The 21137-nt window shown below is 37.0% G+C and overlaps 1 protein-coding gene across 10 annotated transcripts in view; it reads right to left on the bottom strand.

Moving 5' to 3' along the window:
• Window positions 1–21137, bottom strand: part of LOC109929990 (upstream-binding protein 1-like) — a 63376-nt gene that overhangs the window by 24997 nt on the left and 17242 nt on the right. For 8 of the 10 annotated variants that reach the window (XR_007261842.1, XR_007261845.1, XR_007261844.1 and 5 more), the window contains exons 5-10: window positions 16974–17080; window positions 16459–16611; window positions 15324–15434; window positions 10964–11071; window positions 5773–5870; window positions 5524–5578 (exon numbers count right to left, since the gene is read on the bottom strand). Coding sequence is in view for 5 of the 10 variants with exons in the window: in XM_020529540.2 (XP_020385129.1) it covers window positions 5524–5578; window positions 5773–5870; window positions 10964–11071; window positions 15324–15434; window positions 16459–16611; window positions 16974–17080 (632 nt within the window). In the remaining 5 variants the exon portion in view is untranslated. The remainder of the gene's footprint in view (window positions 1–5523; window positions 5579–5772; window positions 5871–10963; window positions 11072–15323; window positions 15435–16458; window positions 16612–16973; window positions 17081–21137) is intronic. The other 2 variants (XR_007261846.1, XM_020529541.2) reach the window with 1 other exon arrangement.

The raw sequence follows: 21137 nt of genomic DNA, 5'->3' as shown, positions 1-21137 counted from the left end.
ACAGGAAGCATTTAGTAATGGGCATGAAAGGTTTTAATTCAATACAGACAGGTTGGAGAGCCAGAATATCTGGGATGACCATCTGCGGTCGCAAAAACAGGCTCTAGTATTTCAAATGAGCCGAAGCTTGCAAAGTGTTCATGTAGAAAACCAGCTCAATGAGCATCGGATAATGTTCAAGATGAAGAAGGTATAAAACAGGCTATTACAGGTGCAGTAGGTATTACCTGATACTGATCCAGATTAAAATCTATCTTCCATTCCTTAGAACATCCAGTTAAATGGATCCAGATTTCTCTGGAGCTTACTACCTGGAATCATCTTAGCAAAGGTGATGAGCTTAATTGAAAATATATTGCAAATAGCACTTACTTTCAAGTCTTTGGCAATAAAATGGGCAGAAGCTTTAAAAAACTCCCTCTCATAATCCACTAATTGCTTCCCCAATGCGTACTTCACTTTCTGCTTTCTAATCCCTAGATAAATTTTCAATGCAGACAGTCGGAATTGGCAATTCTGAATCTTGGCCCCTTTTAAAGATCTCACTTAATGTTTTGCTAAACAGTTTCCAAAAAATCCATTCCTGTTCTTGCCAACTGCACAAACTTTATTTATAAATGAAATATTTGAGAAGTTCTATAGAAATAGATAGCATTTTGTTAAATTTACTTCAAAATTTCAAGTCGGGAGGACAAGCTAGAAGGACAAATAAAACCTGGAATTCAAAAGCAAGGGAGACAGATGTTGTACATAAGCAGGTGCAGTTGTGCAATTGCAATCCTGCATAATGCCAGGGATTACAGTAGAGGGACTTGGTTGAATCTGAACCCATTCAAGGCTCTTCCTTATTTGGAGTTCATCAAATTCCACCAATTGCGAAAAGCAAAGCTGCTTCGCACTTATTAACGAGGAATGAATTCCTCCATGAAGCGTACTCTCCATAAAAGCAAAATGTTTATACTCACAAAATAAACAAGAAAAGCAGAAAGCATATCCATCATGTAGATATAATTTTAATTTGGTATTACCTGCCTTTGTGTAATATTGTTCAATTATTACCATTTATATTAGCCCTAAAATAGGATCTCTCACTATAATGCTTCTCATGGAATGCAGTTTTGATTTGGCAGGCCTTTTCCAAACCTTTCAAGTATTGAGAATTACTGTGGAGGAAGAAATGGAGACTAGAGAATGCAGACAAATAGATTTTGATGTTTTTAAAGCAGTTCACATAAGGGGAAGTTCAGGTGGTCTTACAGATTATAAAAAGGTGGATAAATTTCTGGGACTTGATTTAATGTATCCCAGATAGCTGTAGGAAGTAAGGGAAGAAATTGCAAGACCCCTCTCAGAAATATTTGCATCATCTTTAACTACGGGTGAGGTGCCCGACGACTGGAGGGTGGCTAATGTTGTATCTTTGTTTAAGAAATGTTGTAAGGAGAAACCAGGGAACCATAGACCTGCGAGAGTTCGACTGTGGTTGTGGGTAAATTGTTGGAGGTGATTATAAAAAGGTAGGATTTATGGACATTTAGAGAGGTAAAAACTGATTGATAGACAGCATGGTTTTGTGTGAGAAAAATCGTGTCTCACAAACTTGATCGGGTTTTTTGAAGAAGTTACCAAAAAGGTTAATGAGGGCAGAACAGTAGATATTGCTTACTTGGGACTTCGGTAAAGCCTTTGACAAGGTTCCACATGGTAGACTAATTGGTAAATTAGGTCACATGGAATTTAGGGTGAGCTTACATAATTGGCTTAACAGCAGATAACGGAGTGGTGGTGGAGGATTGCTTTTCAGATTCGAGGCGTGTCACTAGCCATGTTCCACCGGGATTGGCTTTTGTGGACGACACCAAAATTGCTGGCACAGTAGACAGTGAAGAACATTTTCTCAGATTACATCGGGATCTTGATCAAATGAGTCAATGGGCTGAAAAATGGCAGGTGGAGTTCAATCTGGTTAAATGCAAGGTATTGCACTTTAGTGCAACAAACAAGGGGTAGGGCTTATACAGTTAATGGTAGGGCCTTGTACAGTGTTGTAGAATAGAAGGACCTAGGAGCTCAGGTACATAATTCTTTGAAGTTTGCGTCACACATAGACAGCGTGGTTAAAAAGCTGTCTGGCACATTTGCCTTCATTGTTCAGTCCTATGAGTATAGGAGTTGGGACATTATGTTGAGGTTGTACAGTACATTGGTGAGGCCTCTTCTGGAATACTGTGTCCAGTTCTGGTCACCCAGTTATAAGAAGGATATTATCAAGCTGTTTAGGGTTCAAGAGAAATTTAGCAGGATACTGACAGGCATGGAAGATTGGAGTTATAAAGAAGGGCTAGACAGGCTGGACCTTTTTCAGTGGAGCATAGGAGGTTGACAGGCAACCTTATAGAAGTTTATATAATAATGAGGGGTATTGATAGAGTTAATCGTAGTTGTCTTTCCCTCAGATGGGGGATTTCAAGACTAGGGGGAATATTTTTTTAAGGTGAGATGAGAGACATTTAAAAAAAGACATGGGGGCAAATTTTATTTTTTTGTTTAAAAACACAGAGGGTGGTTTGCATGTGGAATAAGCTTCCTGAGGAAGTGGTGAATGTGGGTACATTTGCAACATTTAAAAGATATTTGCATAAGTACATGAATAGGGAAGGTTTGGAGGGATATGGGCCAGGAGCAGGCAGGTGGGGCTAATTTAGTTTAGGATTATGTTCACACATACTGGTTGGACCTAAGGGTCTGATTCCATGCTTTATGACTCTATATGGTGTTGTTTTCTCCATTATTCCAAAGTTGCCTTTCAAGATCTAATGCGTATCAGTTGCTGAATTCAGAATAATTTTAACTTTGGATCTGTACATACAATCCGGAAATTTAGGCCTATATGGTCAATACCTCTGGGAATCACTATTCTAAATCAACACTTGGGCACTACTTTTTCCTGTTTGATCATTGAGACTTCTGCAGATGAGACAGCCATAATGCTATGTTTTGCAGTTCTTGCAACTACTACACAGCTAAAATATACCCCACTCTCTTTCACCCAATACTGAAAAAACAAGGACAAAAAAATGCCTGGGACTTATTAGACAAACATTTTTAATGTTATCAGTTTAATTTATTTGGTCTCATAATCAGACATATTTCATGACTAACTGGGGAATAGGAATTTATTTAGAATGCCTGTAAAAACATAAAAGATCGAAATTCTTAAATACAGCAATTTGAAATTTCTCAATTCCTACACTCAAACTTAAAAAAAAATTAGCACTGTTATACCAGTAGAGGAGAAATACTCTGTCAATGATTGAATATTTGTACATTGCTGAAAAAAGACAATTAGTTGAAGCTTTTCATATCAAGAAAATTCACAAGAATACAGGTTTAAGGGGAAAACCAACTAAATGAAAGGAGACCACTAACTGGTTTCCAAATTGACTTCTGTTTCATTAAATATATTGATATGATAAATGCATCAGCTATTGATGACTGACAGTTAACTGCCAAGCTTGTTTACATTTTAATCAGTCAGGTTGACTCCAATTAGTCAAAGCATCCCCCTAAAAAAATTACCTAGTGAACTTCTGTCACCTATTTTGTTGAGCCAAAACAGGCACACATGTACTTGTGCTATTTCTTTCTGCAAAGGACAGGGCCCAGTCTGGTCATAGAGTCATACAGCACAGAACAGACTGTTCAGTCCAACCAGTCCATACTGAACATAGTCCCAAACTAAACTAGTCCCACCTGCCTGTTCCTGGCCTGTATCCCTCCAAACCTTTCATGTACTTATCCAAATGTCTTTTGGACGTTGTAATTGTACCCACATCCACCACATCCTCAGGAAGTTCATTCAATACACAAACCACCCTCTGTGTAAAAAATTTTCCCCTCATGTCTTTTTCAAGTCTCTCTCCTCTCACTTTAAAAATGTGCCACCCAGTATTGAAATATTCCATCCCAGGGAAAAGACAACTACCATTAACTCCATCTATATCCCTCATTATTTTATAAACTTCTACAAGGTCACCTCTCAACCTCTTACTCTCCAGTGAAAAAAGTCCCAGCCTATCCAGCCTTTCCTCATAACTCAAACCCTTCACTCCCAGCAACATCCTGGTAAATCTCTTCTGAACCCTCTCCAGCTTGATAATATCCTTCCTTTAACTGGGCGACCAGAACTGGATACATACTTCAGATGGGGCCTAAGGTAATATGTAGTTTCCAGTATATGCAAGTGCACCACACTGAGTCCCACTGAAAACATTAAAAATCAGGTATCAGTGCAATTCTGCATACTCAGGATTATCCAACTAATGTTGTCCACTCACAGAATTACATTCAACGTTGAACACTCAAGAATTTTGCAGCCTGATTGGGTATGGTCAGTATCTTGCTCGTTCTCAGGGCAATGATTAGACTAATCAGAGTCATGGAGTCATACAGCATGGAAACAGACCCTTCGGTCCTACCATGCCAACTAAGTTTCCCAAACTAAACTACTCCCACTTGTCTGCATTTAGCCCATATCCCTCTAAATCTTTTCTGTTCACCTGCCTATCCAAAAGTCTTGAAATGTTGTAACTGTGCCTGCATCTACCATTTTGTCTGGCAGTTCATTCTGCACATGAACCACCCTCTGTATGAGAAGGTTCCTCCTCATGTCCCTCTTAAATCTTTCTCCTCTCACCTTAAAAATATGCCCCCTAGTTTTGAACTCACCCATCCTAGGGAAAAGATCTTTGCTATTCACTTTATCTATGCCCCTCATGATTTAATAAACCTCTATATAAAGGCTACCCGTTAACCTCCGAAGCTGCAATGAAAAACATCCCAGCCTATCCTTATAACTCAAACCCTCCAGTCCCAGGAACATCCTGGTAAATCTTTTTTGAACCCTCTCCAATTTAATAATATCCTGCCTATAGCAGGGTGACCAGAACTGTGCACAGTATTCTAAAAAAGTGATCTCAGTCAATAGGGCTGGTTTAAAACATAAACAAAGCCTGACAGTTAACTGTCAATTGCTGTTAACTCCTGTAGTTTCCATTGTGATGCCTCTACAATCAGCATCCACTTATCAACCAATGTTGGTTTGCCCTTCAAACTGCTATTCTGGCAAATTGTCCTGACGCAAGCAAGAAAAAAAGCTTTGACAAAAATGTGTCCGTTTCAATGGTATCAAGTTCTGGATAATCAAAATGACTAGTTGAATATTTCTAAAGATTAACATTTTTATATTTTTGCAAGACACTGAGCATCAGAATCATCTTGGTGGACAGGAGTATGGCAAGACAGACAAGAAAGCAGTGGCCAATTATAACTAATCCAGTTTATCTAAACAATCCCAGATTTAAAGAGCAAATATATTCCATACTGAATAGTTTAATGTCTCAAAATAGACTTGGATGTAGTACCCACAACCAAAAATTAATAGTATTACTTTCTGATAAAGGCAAACTGTGCATTGCCCACTAGAAGTAATCCTCAAGCTTTACTGCTGTGGGAGACACATACCTCCACTACATACTGTGGTGTCCCTTCTCCTTGATGATTTGGTGAAGAAGAGTTACTGCAAAACAATAGCATTTATGAGTTGCAGTTTCAACTTCACTTATTTTAAATAAGGAAAAATATCTTACTACTGTAAATCTGTATTGCCCAAGTCCTGAATATAAATTGACTTTTGTTAAACTATCAGGACAGATGCTTAATTTTACCAAGTTTTAATGCAAATACTTTAAACTGAAATCAATATCACGTTACCTGTCAGGAACGCTGTAAGTACTGACTTGTCCAGAAGTAAATGCTGGAGTGGTAGAAGGACTGTTGTTTACATAGGCATTATCTGGCCAAGGAGAGCACTGTAGTAATTTAAAAAGAGACAAAGGATTAGGACTTCAAATTTAAAATCAAAACATGTGGAAAAAGAATTCCCTTTTAGGTACAAATGAGATGTGCAATTATGCATGAGCAGGGGGTGGAAAGCAGAACTAAGAACTGAATATATTTTGACATGCAAATGACAAATCACTAACAATAGCCAAGTGAATGAAGCAAATGGTCTGTTTTTGGAGGCACCACGAAAAATTGCGTGTATAATTAAAAAATGAATTATATAAGCAAAAGGGGAAAATTTCAAATTAAGTGTTAACAAAATAAAAAAAAAAATGCTGTGAAGTAGAATACATGTAATAACATGCCCCATAATGGTTGTGCTGCATTATCTTAATTTCAATACAGGTCTTGGTTCAAATATGTAAACGAGCTTCAAAAGGTAATGAAAACACTATTGATAGTTAAGTTTCTGGGTCATACAACTGGGTGACATTCTTTAACACAGAATGATTACTTTAAATTCTTCTCTACACCACTGTACAGTAAACTATAAACAAAAGTTTAGTTAGGATGTTAAATACGCTGTTTTGCATTATACTTATTCAATTTCTTTAGATCATTGAACCGATTATAAACCATACTAAATGGATCTACAAAAAAAAATTAAAAACTTTAATACAAATATTAACTTTGTTTGGAAAAGAAAAAATTTCCACTGTGGAACAGCAGTAAAATGATATGGATCCACTGGCAATGTTATAGATTTAGTTAAATTAGTGACTAACATGAAACTAGGCAACATAAATCATTCAAATTGAAAGTTAGTCAAGACCAAATTCCCAACTTACAAAGGACTCAAAAATGGGAAGAGTGAAGCTAACTTTCAACTGGTGAGAATTCAGCAGTTTCCATCAGCACAATTCCACAACTTAGAACCAAATGTCATTTCCCACAAAGTTGCCACACTGCTCAGAAACAATGAGGATAACTGTTCTAACATTGGGATCAGAAGAAATTATAACAAAGAATACGCCATACTCTTTGGATATTACCTAGAGTCGTGCAAAAAAACTAATCAGCTTTGCAGCACCTCGACCTCCCGATGTGAGTATACAAAAAAAAAAATCAATGAGTTGAATTGCATTAAAGTCGCGTGTATGTTCGCTTTCAGATACTGAAAACGTATACACATTAATACCTCCTCACATGCAAAAGCAAAAACATTTCAAAGTCAGAGAATTACTTTCCAATTCCTCACTGTCATGTATGCAAATATGGCAGCCCATTAGGTGCACAGCAAGATTTGCAGATAGCAAAAATCAATTAACTGGTTTTATTTTTAGTGTTGAAGGAGGAACATTAGCCAGGCTAAGAGAACTCCTGTCTCTTTATAAAGTTTAATATTCCCCTAAATAGTGTATTAGAAAATGTCAAACCATGGTAACGAGCACTTTAAGCGAGCATGGAACTCTCAACATCTGACAGAAAAAAGAACTACCAACTCAGATCATGAATAACAGGCAGAAAATCTGCAATTTTTTGTTTAAAATGAATACAAAAAGACTTCATACTCCACAAAGCATTTTGGTCAGGCCAAACAGTGCTCAGCACTGTACAAAACAGTTTTTCAAGAAAACCCATTAACAGGCTCGACTTGATTTTGTTTTCACAAGTTACAAATGACAGAAGTATGGGGATGAAAGTAACTGTGTTTCTCTTTTTCCCCCCAATTGATCTGGTACTTTGTTTTTTTTAACCTTTCTCATTTTACTGTCAGCTCCATGAGTAACAAAGATGATCCATAAACTGTCAATGAGAGAAACTTGTGCAGGGTGAAATTATCTTACCGAAAACTTTCCCTCCAGCTTTAAAATCAACCAAAAGATACATCAAAATAGATTGCGAAACCCTGAATTAAAGATATTTCAGTTGGCTTGATGTTTTCCTTACTTTCATCTCCATGAATAATTATTGGGATTGTATTTTCTAGACTGAAAATTATAAAAAACACTTGGGAAAATATTGAATTGTGCGAACAGTTTTGTGCAGATTTTCATTGGTTTTAGTTGCATTTTCATTCTATCAAAAATTGAAAGATAAGATAATGCAGCTTGAAATGGAAGGCTGACTATGTAAAATACTTTAATTGAAAAAATTTAAAAGAAAAATGATTAAACCCATCCGGAATTTGACATTGGAAACAAAAATCTTGGTTCTACATAGGAAATCCTCAACTCTCTCTATCTCTCTCTCTCTCTCTCTCTGTCTCCAGGTCACCTGCTATATTAACCATGCCAAAGCATATCCATTTCAAAAGCCACTTAAAGCTGGCCTTGGTGATAGCCAAAATTTGATGCTTCTCTCATACAGATTGGCCCAAATCTTGCTTTAAAATAATGCTGCGCTTACAAGGTACATTATTATTAAGCACAAATCTGCCTGCAAGTTCAGCCAGGAGTTGTGCGTGGGCAAATCAATACACACACTTCATTTGCTTTGCCTTCCCCATCACGACCTGGCTATATTTCAATAAGAATTATCTATTTAACAAAAAGTTACTGCCCATACTTTACTGAGCAAGTACCCTTTTAACATAGTACGTGTTAATGCAATACCACAACACGTTACTGGGCCTAAAAATGAAGCAAAATGCTCTGTTTCAGCAAGAAATGGACCAGTGAGGCAAAACTTGCTGTCAGAGAAACAGAAAGATCATGGCACTTGGTATCTATTTGCAAGTGGCACAGCAACTTCAGGCAAGTAACAGTCATATAAAAAGTTGCCATGCAAATTGCACAACTCTGCCATTGGCTTTATTGAAAGAAAAGGCTTCATTTTCCCATCAAACTTACCACAGAATTGTACTTTGCCTTTATGAATAGTCTCCTTTCAAAGATGTGGCAAGAGTGAGCGATTGCTAATGAACCAAAAATTAAGCATCAAGTGCGGAATTTCACTTTTTCAGTTTTTGTATCTTTCAGAGAGATTTTAGAAGTTTTTAGAAAGTCTATTTTTCTATGTTTCCTTCGTCTCTTTGCCCCTTCACCAACAAATCTAAATCCAATCCCTTCATCCTTCATTTTATTTTCCTACAGTATCTGACTTGGCTTTGAATTTGTCCCTTTCAATGCCCCTTTCCTGTTAGTCCTTGATGTTTTATTTCAAAATGATCAAATCTCACTCATTAAGGAGATACCCTGTCATATGTCCTTTTTGCATCTCTCATTCTCCTTTCCCTCACTGTACCATCACCACTTGCATTTTCAGCAATATTCTTGGCAAAAAATATTGAAGACTGCCAAATGAAATCTAACTAACAGCAAACATAATTAGACATCATGCATCAGCAAATTCTTATCTAGCATTTCCTAGACTTCATGAGCTCAAACAACTAGTTTCAAGAAGCCAGCTTGCAGGGTCAGAGACATTTCAAGATTCTGCAAGCTGGAAGAAAAACTGAATTTCATAGAATCCCTACAAAGCAGATAGAGGCCATTCAGCCCATCAATTTCTCACCGACCCTCTGTAGAATATCCCATCCAGACCCGCCTCCCCTTCCCAATCCTTTCCCTGTTATTCTGTATTTACCATGGCTAATCCACCTAGCCTGCGCATCCCTGGGGCAATCTACCATGGCCACTGCACATCTTTGGACGGTCGGAGAAAACTGGCACACTCGGCAGAAACCCAAAATGGCAAACATATTTAGCAATATTATTATTTTCTTCCATTATAAACTACCAAAAAAAAAAGACACTTTTCCCTTTAAGTAACTGTCTTGTTCTCAATTTTGAAAAACCCATTTAAGTGTCATATAATGATCTCATGCTAATGAAATGTCAATTTGAACTGTCTTAAGTTAACATTGCTAGGTTTCCCATGAATTTTAGCCAGGACAAGCAAGCATGGAGTTCCTAGATTTTAAAAAACCCTCTCTTCCAAATCAGCAATGACTGGAGGTCAAGTAAAAACATTAAAGGCAAATTTTAGACAAAGGGCAGTATTACTCACTCCGAGTTAGCTGGAGAAGATTCAGCCTGTGTTGTTCAAGACTAAAGTCATTTCCAAGAAAGGTTCCCTGAAGGACTTCAGTGAATCAGCTAGGTTAACCAGCAGCTTTCATGGTCGTTTTTGGTGATACCTTTGATGAATTCAGTTTCAAAATTTCCTACTTTGGATTTTGAATTCATGACTTCTGGGTGCAAGACCAGCACCATAATCATCAAGCTACCATACACTCCACCCTGACCCCTCAGTCTCTCTGTTTAAAATGATGCAACTGCAACAAAAGGTGGCTGCTGTTGAAGACTAAGTATTAAAGAAGTGCTTTGTGTGTTAAAGAAAGCGATTTGAAACCTGGAGTTTGCATTCCAGTGAGATCTGAATTCTCCGTGAAAAGACAGCAATGAGCTGTACATACACACAATAAATTAAAGTGCACCCTTCCAAAAAATGCATATACAAATACTACACAGCTCTGCTCAAGGTATACTTGAGCTAGCCTGGGGAAGAATGGATTATAGCTTTTGAAAGGCAGGAAAGGGGAAGAATGCGAGTTGACAAAAGACAAAACAAAAAATAAAAAAAAACAAACACAGACCAAGTAGAACACATTATGAACAATGAAATAAGTTTCAATTACTCTACTATCCACTTGTTATATTATGCAAAATGTCTCACTGCTTTAGGCCACAAAAACCAATGTGCAAAATATATGAATCTCAGCTAATGGGAGTTTTTTTTCCAGCAAAATATTTGTTCAATATTGAACAATTCATAGTAACTTTCAGCTAAGACCTCACATCAGCACTTTCCCATGAGCATTCCATCGCAAACTGCTTTTGAGCATGTAAAATATTAAATGACTAAAATTCAAAAGCAATATGCTAGATAAATATATTTTTGTGGCCTTTGAGGAATTAAGAGCTTCTGTATCAAGTGTTAGATTTAGGAGGGTGAGGCCTGAAAGGGGAGTTGAAAGTTTTGCAGAAAAATCCAAACTAAGTACCTTCACAGGTATGTGTTACATGTAGATAAAAGCTAATCCTATATCTAACACTTTGATTGTATTCTTGCACAAGCGGTCTTGTACAACGAAAAGGTAAGCAGAAGTCCTTACACTGCCTCGCTTTGCCAGAGAATCACCGCAGTCTGCTGGCAAAGTCCGCTTGGTGGACTTTTTCTGCTCATGTTCAAGTGCATCTTCAATAATAGGCTCAAGTCTCATCTGGACAGACACCAAAGACTAGGATCAATTTATACAGTAGATCATGAAATCATGAGCACAACACCTAGCAGTGTAAGCATTTCTTTAACATGAACCATTTTTTTTTTTTCAGAAATTCAACTACAAAATGTGTAAAACTGAATCCATCAAGACCTTCAATTTACTTTTCAGATGCCATTATCCAAATAAATATTTGCGGTTCTCCAATAACTTAGAGATACGACTAACTCAGAATTCTAGCATGTGCTTTTTTTTTGCATCTGATTTGTTTTTGACATAGTTCAATGTAAAGGTAGTTGAAAACAAAACATCCCAAGCATTCACACTTCAGGCATAAGTATTTGACTTCATTATTTTAGTTAGACTTTAATAAAAATTGACATTTGGGCTTTAAAAGCATTAGAAAGACTTTAAGAATGGATGATTTAACTTTGATTGCAATGCTTATTTGTTCCAGTACAGTTCAAAATCTTTTTCGCCAGCGTTAACAAGCGAGATTCTATGATCAATGGAGTAGCTTCACAAATCAGAGATAAAAAGCATATTTTCTTCAACTTTCAATTAACACTGAGTTCAGTGAATCTTTGCTGACTTGCAGAAAACACCTATCCTTCAGAGTATAGTACAGATACAGCAACATTATTAAATTTTTCATTGGTCCAAGTTTGCCTTAGAATTGCCTCCACTTTTGCCTTTAAAATTAGTTGTAAATTCTGCAAAAGATTCTCTGACCTTCCAGATCATTCTCCACCAAAAAAAAAAAAAATCATTTGGCCAGGGAGAAATGAGACCAAGTCTTGAAAGTTTTAAGTGGCCACTGAAGCCGGATATCCAGCCCAATAAGCAGGCACAGTTGAACTAGAATGTGTGAAGTGTCAGTTTTTCTTTCCTTAAAGCCCTTCTCTTGGATCCAATCCATCCATAAGCCTAAATTAACTAACATACTTCAATGTACTTGTTAAGGTCAGAGCTCTCTGCTTGAGCCCAATCTAGTTTGGAGACCAAGTATTATTGGTATCTGAGCTACTCAGACTCAAATTGGGCATTTTCACTGCTTTTTGACATTATACTTTCTACAGAGACACTTTTTGCCATTTAGCCAGAAAAATATATAGTGGAACAGTGTAAAAAAGGGATATTTAACATGGCTGCAAGTTGGCATCCCAAATATAAAGAGGAAGTGGGGAAGCGTGTACTACCAAAATCTTAAAACAGGCCAATAAAAATGGCACAGGACGTAAAATGAATAAATCTGGTTCTACGATTAAACATTTCAAAAACCTTGTAGCACATGCTTTGTCCAGCCCATTGTGGTGCTCATTACTTGATTCTTCAAAATAACAATGATTCCAAATGAACTATACAGTCAAAGTTACTAGCATATACTTTTTCAAAACAGATTATATCACTATATCACTAGCAATGCCCTGGAATTCCTTGAGACTAAGTGTTCTCCTGTAAATTAGAAATCAAAACCAGAAAGGACTCCAAGATTCAAAACTCTTGGTTTTAAAACAACATACTTATAAAGACCCTGCAGCTTAAATTAACCTTGAATCAATTATGTGCCATAATATTCAGATTTTTATTAACAACACAAGATGATCCAATACTATCAAAAAAATCAACAATCAAGTAATCAAAGGACAAAACAATAAAGTATCTCACACATTACATTGCACTGAACCACTATGAACCTGCTTGCACATACTGGAATATTAACTATCATCTTAACCCATCTGATCAAATTCTTGAGCAGGAAGTTATGCCACTCTTGAAAAAGTACAGCATCTTACATGGAGTGACCTCACTGTGCTTGCAAAGGTTTGATTATGCGAAAGCATCTTTGTACAAACTTAACTGCTTCTCCCTCTCCAAAAGCTTTGATTTAAAAAAAAACTCTTTAAATTCAAAGCCAATTACTTGTACCGTGAAAATGTAAACTTCAGTGCCTTCCAGGAACTACTTTACAACAAACCAAAAATGATTCAAACTTCTTTCAATTCTGGGGTGACTTGTAGTATCTACTTGTACAGCGCTTTCCATATTATAAATACTTCTGCAACACTGTAATGTCATCTTAAAACTAATCAATTTTATAGATAACCACAGAGGAGGCAGCAATACATATTTTTAGCAATGCAGGTCACACATATTTTTGTACCAAGAACAGTCAGTTATAACTTTCAATTGTAACAAGCCTGACTTTTCTACTCTGAAACACAGAGCCGGCTTTCAAGGTTCTTTGCATGTAGATTGTAATAGATTTCAAGAAAGAAAAAAAAGTGAAGATAATTATGGCATAATTAGCAAGCATGACAAAGACAGGACATGCAAGAATAACTTAAATTGAATGATCAAATTAAAGTAAGAATGTGATGAATACAAATGAAAGGGAAATCAACTGATTAAGTTTGTTACAAATATTTACTGATGATCTAAAATACACTACATTTGAGTTTTGAGTATGCTTTTGAAAAACAGGTTCTACAATAATGTACCAGCATACTATAATTGAGTATAATTACCAAATGCAGTAATAACTTAAGTTATTGATCAGATGATTAACAGAACGGTGATAAACAGCAGGGGCAAAGCTATGATTATGATTATTAATGTCCATATAAATTTAGGGTAATTGTTGTTGGAACAGAATTAAAAGTACACAATTAACGAAGGTCCATACAGCAACGTATGAAAGTAGAGAGACTAGAGTACTATTATTGACAGTTCATTCAAATACCCTGTCAACGCAAAGTTGTTATCAAAGTTAATTAGACAGCAGACTACAACTCAGGACATTTTCCTGTGAGTCAAAGTAAAATTATTTTAAACCCATACATCTCAACAATAACACTGTGCAAGACAGGATCCCAGAAATGGTCACCTCACCTTGCAACATAAATTATCAACAAACTGAAAACAAGTTCAGAAAAGAAGGACAACTGCTTGAATGAATGCTCAAAGTGGTGAACAGACTTATACCCAAACAATACTATATAAAATGCGAAGTTAAATACAACGCTTTGCATTATGCCTGAGCCAGTATTGCAATTTAGATTTTAAAGAATGTGCAAATTCATGAATGAAGCACTTCCTTTTCTAAAAATATGCCCACCTTGTCTGGAAAGGATTAAAAATGTCAACCTTGGGTGAACAAAAGGAACAGCTATGGTTGTAAGCTGGTGGGAAGGGAGAATATCTGCTAAACAGCACAGCATGTATAAGAGCAGACTCAGCAGCAAAGCCCTCTAGGATAGAATGGTCTAAATAAGAGGCATTGTTCAAGTGTCTGTTCTTCAGACAAAGTACAGAGACGGCCTGTGATCCAGGATTTGTATTGATTTCCACCTGCAGAAAAAGGTGGAAATTGACAAAAACGGCTCTCAGAAAATAACTTATTTTTACAAGGGACAAAACAGTTGGTACTTTAAATATCCAACTAGCTACGAAATAAAAGGCACAGAAAGGCTATTTAGCAGAACATGCACAGGGTACAAGATGGAAAATAATAGGTCTAAAGGCTTCAAAAGGGATTAAAAAAATAAAATATTGTCACAATACTGAATGCAGGACAGGAGGAGTTCCGAAAAAAAAACATAGCTCAAACGTTGTTACAAAATGATCCTGGTAAACGTTTAGTCAAAACTTGGATAGAAAACCCTCTGGGTATGCAGAAAAAGTCAACTACTTCCATGTAGCAATTGTTTACGTAGAAGCAATTATGCAATTCTAAACCACATGATTTGACATAAAAGGGAGTATATTGTAAAGGAAGAAGGAAAAGTGAAAGATGCTGCAATTTTGCACATACTTTTAATATCCTGGAGAACTTTTACTGTAGGACAAGAGTTCACTAATGGGTGAATTGCATATGCTCTTTGAAAAATGCAAGTCTGAATGATTCAATGGCTTTCATTGTCTCCCTACTTTAATCAGTTATTTCCCATCCCAGATTAGGATTTGTTGCACTCAGTGGAGCAAGAGAATAGAGAGAAAAAAACATTTACAGAACAGGAAGAAATGAAAATAGGAAACGTTGAAGAGCTTGAAGTAAAGCAAAAAGCAACAAGAAAATTGCACTGGTTTTGAAAACCTGTTAACTTGCATGCAAAACAGTAATCATGGGCTGCATAAATCAGTGTGTCAGTGTGATTTAGGCACATATTTCAACTGCATTAAAGAAAAACTGCAGCTATGCTAAGTGCATTCTTACTTCTTTTTCCTTAACCTTTACTTTCCTGTATTTTACCTCAGTTAAGATTGTTGTTTCATATGAAGGTTGATATTTTTCTTTCTCTTGAGCCGTTCGCTTCTCCATTTTTTCTCTATCAGTTTTTTGTTTCCTGTCCGCACCTTTGGGCTAGAAAAATAGCAAAACTGAAATTCTGCAACCCAGAACTTTCCAGTAAAGAACTATTGCATTAATGATGCTTAAAAGAAATTCAAAATTGCACAAACATACCAGTTATATATGGTATATACTAGTACAAGGTTTGTGCCAAATTTAAACACTATTATGGTGCATGAACCAAACGCAGTAGATTCTAGTGAGGACACAGTAACTGACCTTTGCTGTAGGAAGGAAATAAAGTAGCCAGGATTTACGTTCTGACTTTTTGCCCTTTCAAAGCAAGCCTCTCATAAAAGAATAGTGATTTTTCTTAGCCATTATATACTCTTCTCCATAGACAAACATCCTAACAAAATTAATTCTAGACTTATTCATCAAAACTGGCATTACAGAGGGGTGTCAATGCTGACTAAATCAAAACACTCTGTGTAGACAGAATCAAGTGGAAGAAAATGTGAAGTTATTTTAAAATTTCACACTGTAGGAACAACAAATTGACATGCCTACATGCAAGTTTAAAGGACAATATAAAAAGGTTCAAATTTACACAGAACCGGAGGAGTGCCATCTTTGAGATGACCACCTGTGCAAGTTTTAGCATTATAAAGATGAAAAGGAACAAAGTAAAAACAAAGCTTTGACACTGGCTTAGAACTTCAGTAAGCTTCCACTTCTTAAGATATAAACACGACCATCAAATCGTGACTCAAACAACACAAAAAAAAGTGCACTTGGAAGAAAAAGTTTGTTTTCGTAGCAGATGTGCTAAAGTACACTGTTCAGGAAAAATGAATTAAAATGAAAAATATAAACCATTTTCCTGCTATGTAGTTTCAAGTACTGGTATGAAGCTTTCCAATGGCTCAGGTGTTTCAAGTTTGCAAGCATTTATTTTTACAATGACCACCAATTGACAAGTATACTCACTACCCATAGGGGGTTGCCAGAATATCAAATCACCAGCAGCATTATCATCTTCAAACTGCAGCACGGAAGGGCCACTTTGAACAAAACAAAATGCATCATACAGTACCTTGAAAACTTTAATTTGGCAGCTGGCTGAATGAAGGTGATCTGTATATTCTCCCGTTTCATTTTGCTTGAACGTGTCTATCTGAATCCTGAAGGGAACCCCCTTCTCACCCCCATGCTTTCTGGGAGTAAATTCTGTGCTAATGCAATGTACCTGCAAGAAAAATAAGTGTATCGTTTCTGGGATCAAAGGTGAATATGTTAACATTAAGTTGCAACAAGCTGCACAAAATATTTTATGAATTTTTATTTTAAGAGAATACATACAATAAAATGACTGAAATAAAACTATTGCACAGCTTTGTTTCAAGACCAACGATTCTATATTCTTTCAAAGCCAGGCAGATAATTATTTGGTTCACTGTAAAAGTAAACTCATAGAAGTGCACTTCGGTGTTTTGATAAGTTTAGATGGCCATTTCCAATTCTGTCCAGTTATACCCAATTCGCTGTTACACCATAATTTACACCAAGTAACAACTCTATCCTCTAAAGAGAACAAGCATCTCTACCAACCTGAATAAAAGCAGAGGTGCGTTTTGCTGGGTCCCATAGAAATTCGATTGTATTCAGTTGTGCTGGATTAGTCCTAGGGTCAATGATTCCAACAGACATTGGAATATCTGCATGTTTTAAAAGAAATATATTAACCAGTCACACCTCTAGCACAGACAATTATTAAAAGCAAAACCAAAAGTAACTGATGGCAGTGTTTAGCCATGCATTGCACAATACACAAACTGCGCCATCTAGCTCTCCAAATGATCAGGGCTAACATGCGAGAAGTAGACTTTGAAGTATAAATGTAACCTTCCCAAACTATATTGATGAATGTTATATTTTTTTATGATCAGACCATTCAGCCTTTTGGTAACTACCTGCACTTAAAATAAATTTTACAAGGAAATGTTGGGCCTTCCTAAATTGTTGAACTGCTCTTGGGGTTAAAACTACTTTATTCCCCCTTCTCAGCCTGCCACTGTTTCCGAAAAGAAAATTCTAACCACTGAACACAAGGTGACTTATTTGGACGAGTCTTGTATCTCCCAAGCTCTTTAAAAATTAATTACTGTCAAGTAGCACATTTTGGCTCTGTTCTAAGTTCATGTTTTCTTCCTCTCAGTATTTCTGTGTAATTTGAGTGACTGCCAAAGGCCCACTGTGCAACTACACCTTTCAAACCCACCACCAGTACCACAGATAGCCTTTCCTTCACTGTTGCAGGTCCAAATCTTGAAATTCCCTCCTTGACTGCACTGTGGGTGTAACTACACCAAATGGACTGCATTTTGTTCAAGGCGACAGCTTACCACTACTTTCTCAAGGGCAACTAGGGATAGGCAATAAATGCTGGCTCAGACAGTGCAGCCTACATCCCCCGAATTTAACAGAAAGGCCAGACAATACAATGAAGGTGAGCTGGGATTTGACAAAGGCACAAGGCGCAACATTATATCATCCGCATTACTGCAGCTGTTATGGTATGAACCAAGGAGATGCAGGCATTTTTATCCCCTGCTAGTTCTACCCTTCTACTGTGTAATACACTGGCCTGCAAGAGGGCAGAATGTCAAATTGAGCTGCACAGTTTGAACAATGAGAATCCCATGGTTGAAAAGCTAGAGGAATGAATGAAGCATCAATAGGCAAGTAAGGATGTCCTCGAGTATCTAGATGTTAGACACCAGTCCTGAATGCCAGGGAGAGCTGCTAGATGCACTGGAAGCATCTGAGGTTAATTTAGGGATTAATAGATAATGTGAAATTCTTAGCATTGTGTCTCAGTGAGGATTCTTCAATCTGATAGGTTGAGCAGATATTCAGTTATTTGCTCTTCAACATAGGAAAGTATAATACTAAGGATTATAAATGCATATGAAAATGTCAGTTTGAAGTAAGTGGCCAACTGCAAGGTTAAATTAACATTTCATGCCATTTATTCACTGCTGATCAAAATCCAGGCAAATATTTCACTTGAGTGATTCTGATCACGGATGATTCCAAAATAGGGTCAATTTCTGGAGTGCTGGAAGTCTTGTAATTATGGTAATTAATTTTTCTCTTCAATGGCTGACTTGAATTTTGCTTTAGTCTCTTAACTTTTTTTTTTAAGAAAAGAAAGCAAAGCAAAATACTGCTTTCGATATAGATATTTTGAGAAGACATTAGGAGGACAGGTTTAGAAAATAATACTGACATGACAGGAGGTCTGTTCATCTGAGGTACGTGCTTCGTTGTCACAGAAAAGTAGATTGATCACAAGATGAACTGTAATAACAGAAAAATGCTTCCAATTTCAAAGATCCATAGAATGATCCAAAACAGAAGATGGCCATGTGAATTATTGCACCTGTGCTAACCGTTTGATTAGTCTACAAATAATACCACTCATGTTTTTTAACCTATAAGCCTGCAAATTCTTTTCCTTGCAACTATTTGTCGTCTTAAAAAGTGCACCCAGATCAAAACACCTTACTGTGCATAAAAAAAAGTCACCACGGGACGCTTTGGCCAATCGTCTTAAATTTGAGATCTGGTTACTAATTAGAGCCATTAGAAATGATTGCATGTATTTATTCTAACAAAACGAGTCACAATTTGAACAAATTTACAAAGCTCTTTGCACCCTACTGTGTTTTAAAGGGGAACAAGCTCTTAACTGAAGTCCTAATTTCTGGCACTACTTCTGTAAATCACTTCTAGCATGCTCACCAAGATCTTGATTACCTTCTTGAAATATGATGCTCAGAAAAGAACATAATATTCCAGATAAGACTTAACAAAATTGTTTTATTAACAATTAGCCTAATTTTAATGCTTCTGTACTTATTCCTCTATCAAAGCCAAGGATCCCTCAAGCTTACCTCATAGGCTTTTCAAACAGTCCTGCCACCTTCAAAGATTTCTGTACATAGACCAGTGTTCCTGAGCCACCTGCACTTCTTTAAAAATCTTACTAAAACATATCAATTGGCCATTCTCTGCTCTTCATTTACTGCGTGTCAGCCCATTTTGCTGAAGTCTCCTACAATTTTACTATAGTTTCACCATCCACATCTCCAATTTTCAAAATACGAAGATGGATTTCTGAGTTCAGTTAACAGTATGTAATACAGCAAGTACCCCTAACATAAACTCAGCTGTTTCACTTTAACATAATTAAAAATGAAAGACAGAAGATAGGAGTAGGCAATTCTGCCCATGAAGCCTGCTGCATCATTCAAAATGATCACAGCTGATCCACTATCTCAATGTCATAATTCTCAAAACCTACAAATCACTTTCTTAAATGCATTAGGTCATCTGTGACCTCCACAGCCTTCCATGGAGGAAACTTCCTCAGATTCCACATTCTCTAACTGAAGAAATTTGTCTTCACCCCAGTCCAGGATGGCTGAGCCAATAGCGTGTTGCCTTGTTCTGGACCAACCCCTGGACAGGAGAAACATAGTCTCTGCCTCACAACCTAACTGTGAAGAAACCTTAGATAATCATTTTCCACCGTTAAGCATCACAAACTGCACAAATTCCTTATTAGACTAAAGTGCCCAATTTGCCTGACTGACTGCTATTCAAACCAAAACTAATTTGCACCAGTTCACATCATTAACAGGAAATAACTATTTAGTGTAACACACAACTTAAAGAACAGCAGAGAAAAGAAAGGACTCCTGGTCCACACCTAAGCATCTTAAACTATACCTCTAAAAAAAAACAAAAACCTTAACTAAACTTAAAGCCACAACAGACAAAGATTAAATTTGCTATATATCACATTATTTAAATTAGAACCTGACAACAGGAATCATCTAGCAAACTTTTTTCAAAACCTCTTAAAAACTCAAATACATACACTCAAAACAATTAAGACATATGAAAGACAACACTGTCTGACACACATTATGGGTGGAAAAAAGAATAGACGGGGAACAAAATTTCAAAATACCAAAGTTCAGATCACAAGGTTGGGCTAAATTGTCTCTCAGTTCCTTTTGATTTTTAGCACTGGTTACATGCTGTTGGACATAAAGGAATGGTTGGACTTCACGCTGATAGGTGAATCTAGGTCTTTTCTTATCAGAATTCATAAGCTTTGAAAAAATTTCCCTTGCCCCTGTGGTCACTCAATGTTTTCATGTGCCGATTCAAATGAGTCTCATTGCAACTTACAGAATACAGAGAGGCCTGGATAGAATGGATATGGAGATGATGTATTCACCAGTAGGAGAGATGAGGATGCAAGGGCACAGCCTCAGAGTGAAGGGACAACTCTTTAGAACTGCAGTGAGGAACTTCTTCAGCCAGCAGGTGGTTAATCTGAGGAATCCAATGCCACAGGACAGAGTCGAGGCCAAGTCATTGAGCGTAGTTAAGACTAAGTAAAGGGATCAAGGACTTCGGGGGGAAGGCAGGAGAATGGAGTTGAGAAACGTACCAGCCATGATCAAATTGGGGAACAGACTCAGGTGGGCCGAATGGCTTAATTCTGCTCCTATATCTTATGGTCTAAGACTGCTGCAGCTGCTACAGAACTGCACATACACTTTTTTGCCACTAGGTAGAGCCAAATTGAATCCAACTGAGTATACACCTTGTTATCAAAGAATTAGAGCTGGATGAACACAGCAGGCCAAGCAGCATCATTGGAACAGGAAGGCTGACGTTTCGGGCCTAGACCCT

Source organism: Rhincodon typus, chromosome 4 (genome assembly GCF_021869965.1).
Source record: "Rhincodon typus isolate 14 chromosome 4, sRhiTyp1.1, whole genome shotgun sequence".
Lineage (NCBI taxonomy): Eukaryota > Metazoa > Chordata > Chondrichthyes > Orectolobiformes > Rhincodontidae > Rhincodon > Rhincodon typus.
The sequence above is the reverse complement of the archived record's forward strand: the minus strand, read 5'-3'. Positions and strand labels throughout refer to the sequence as shown.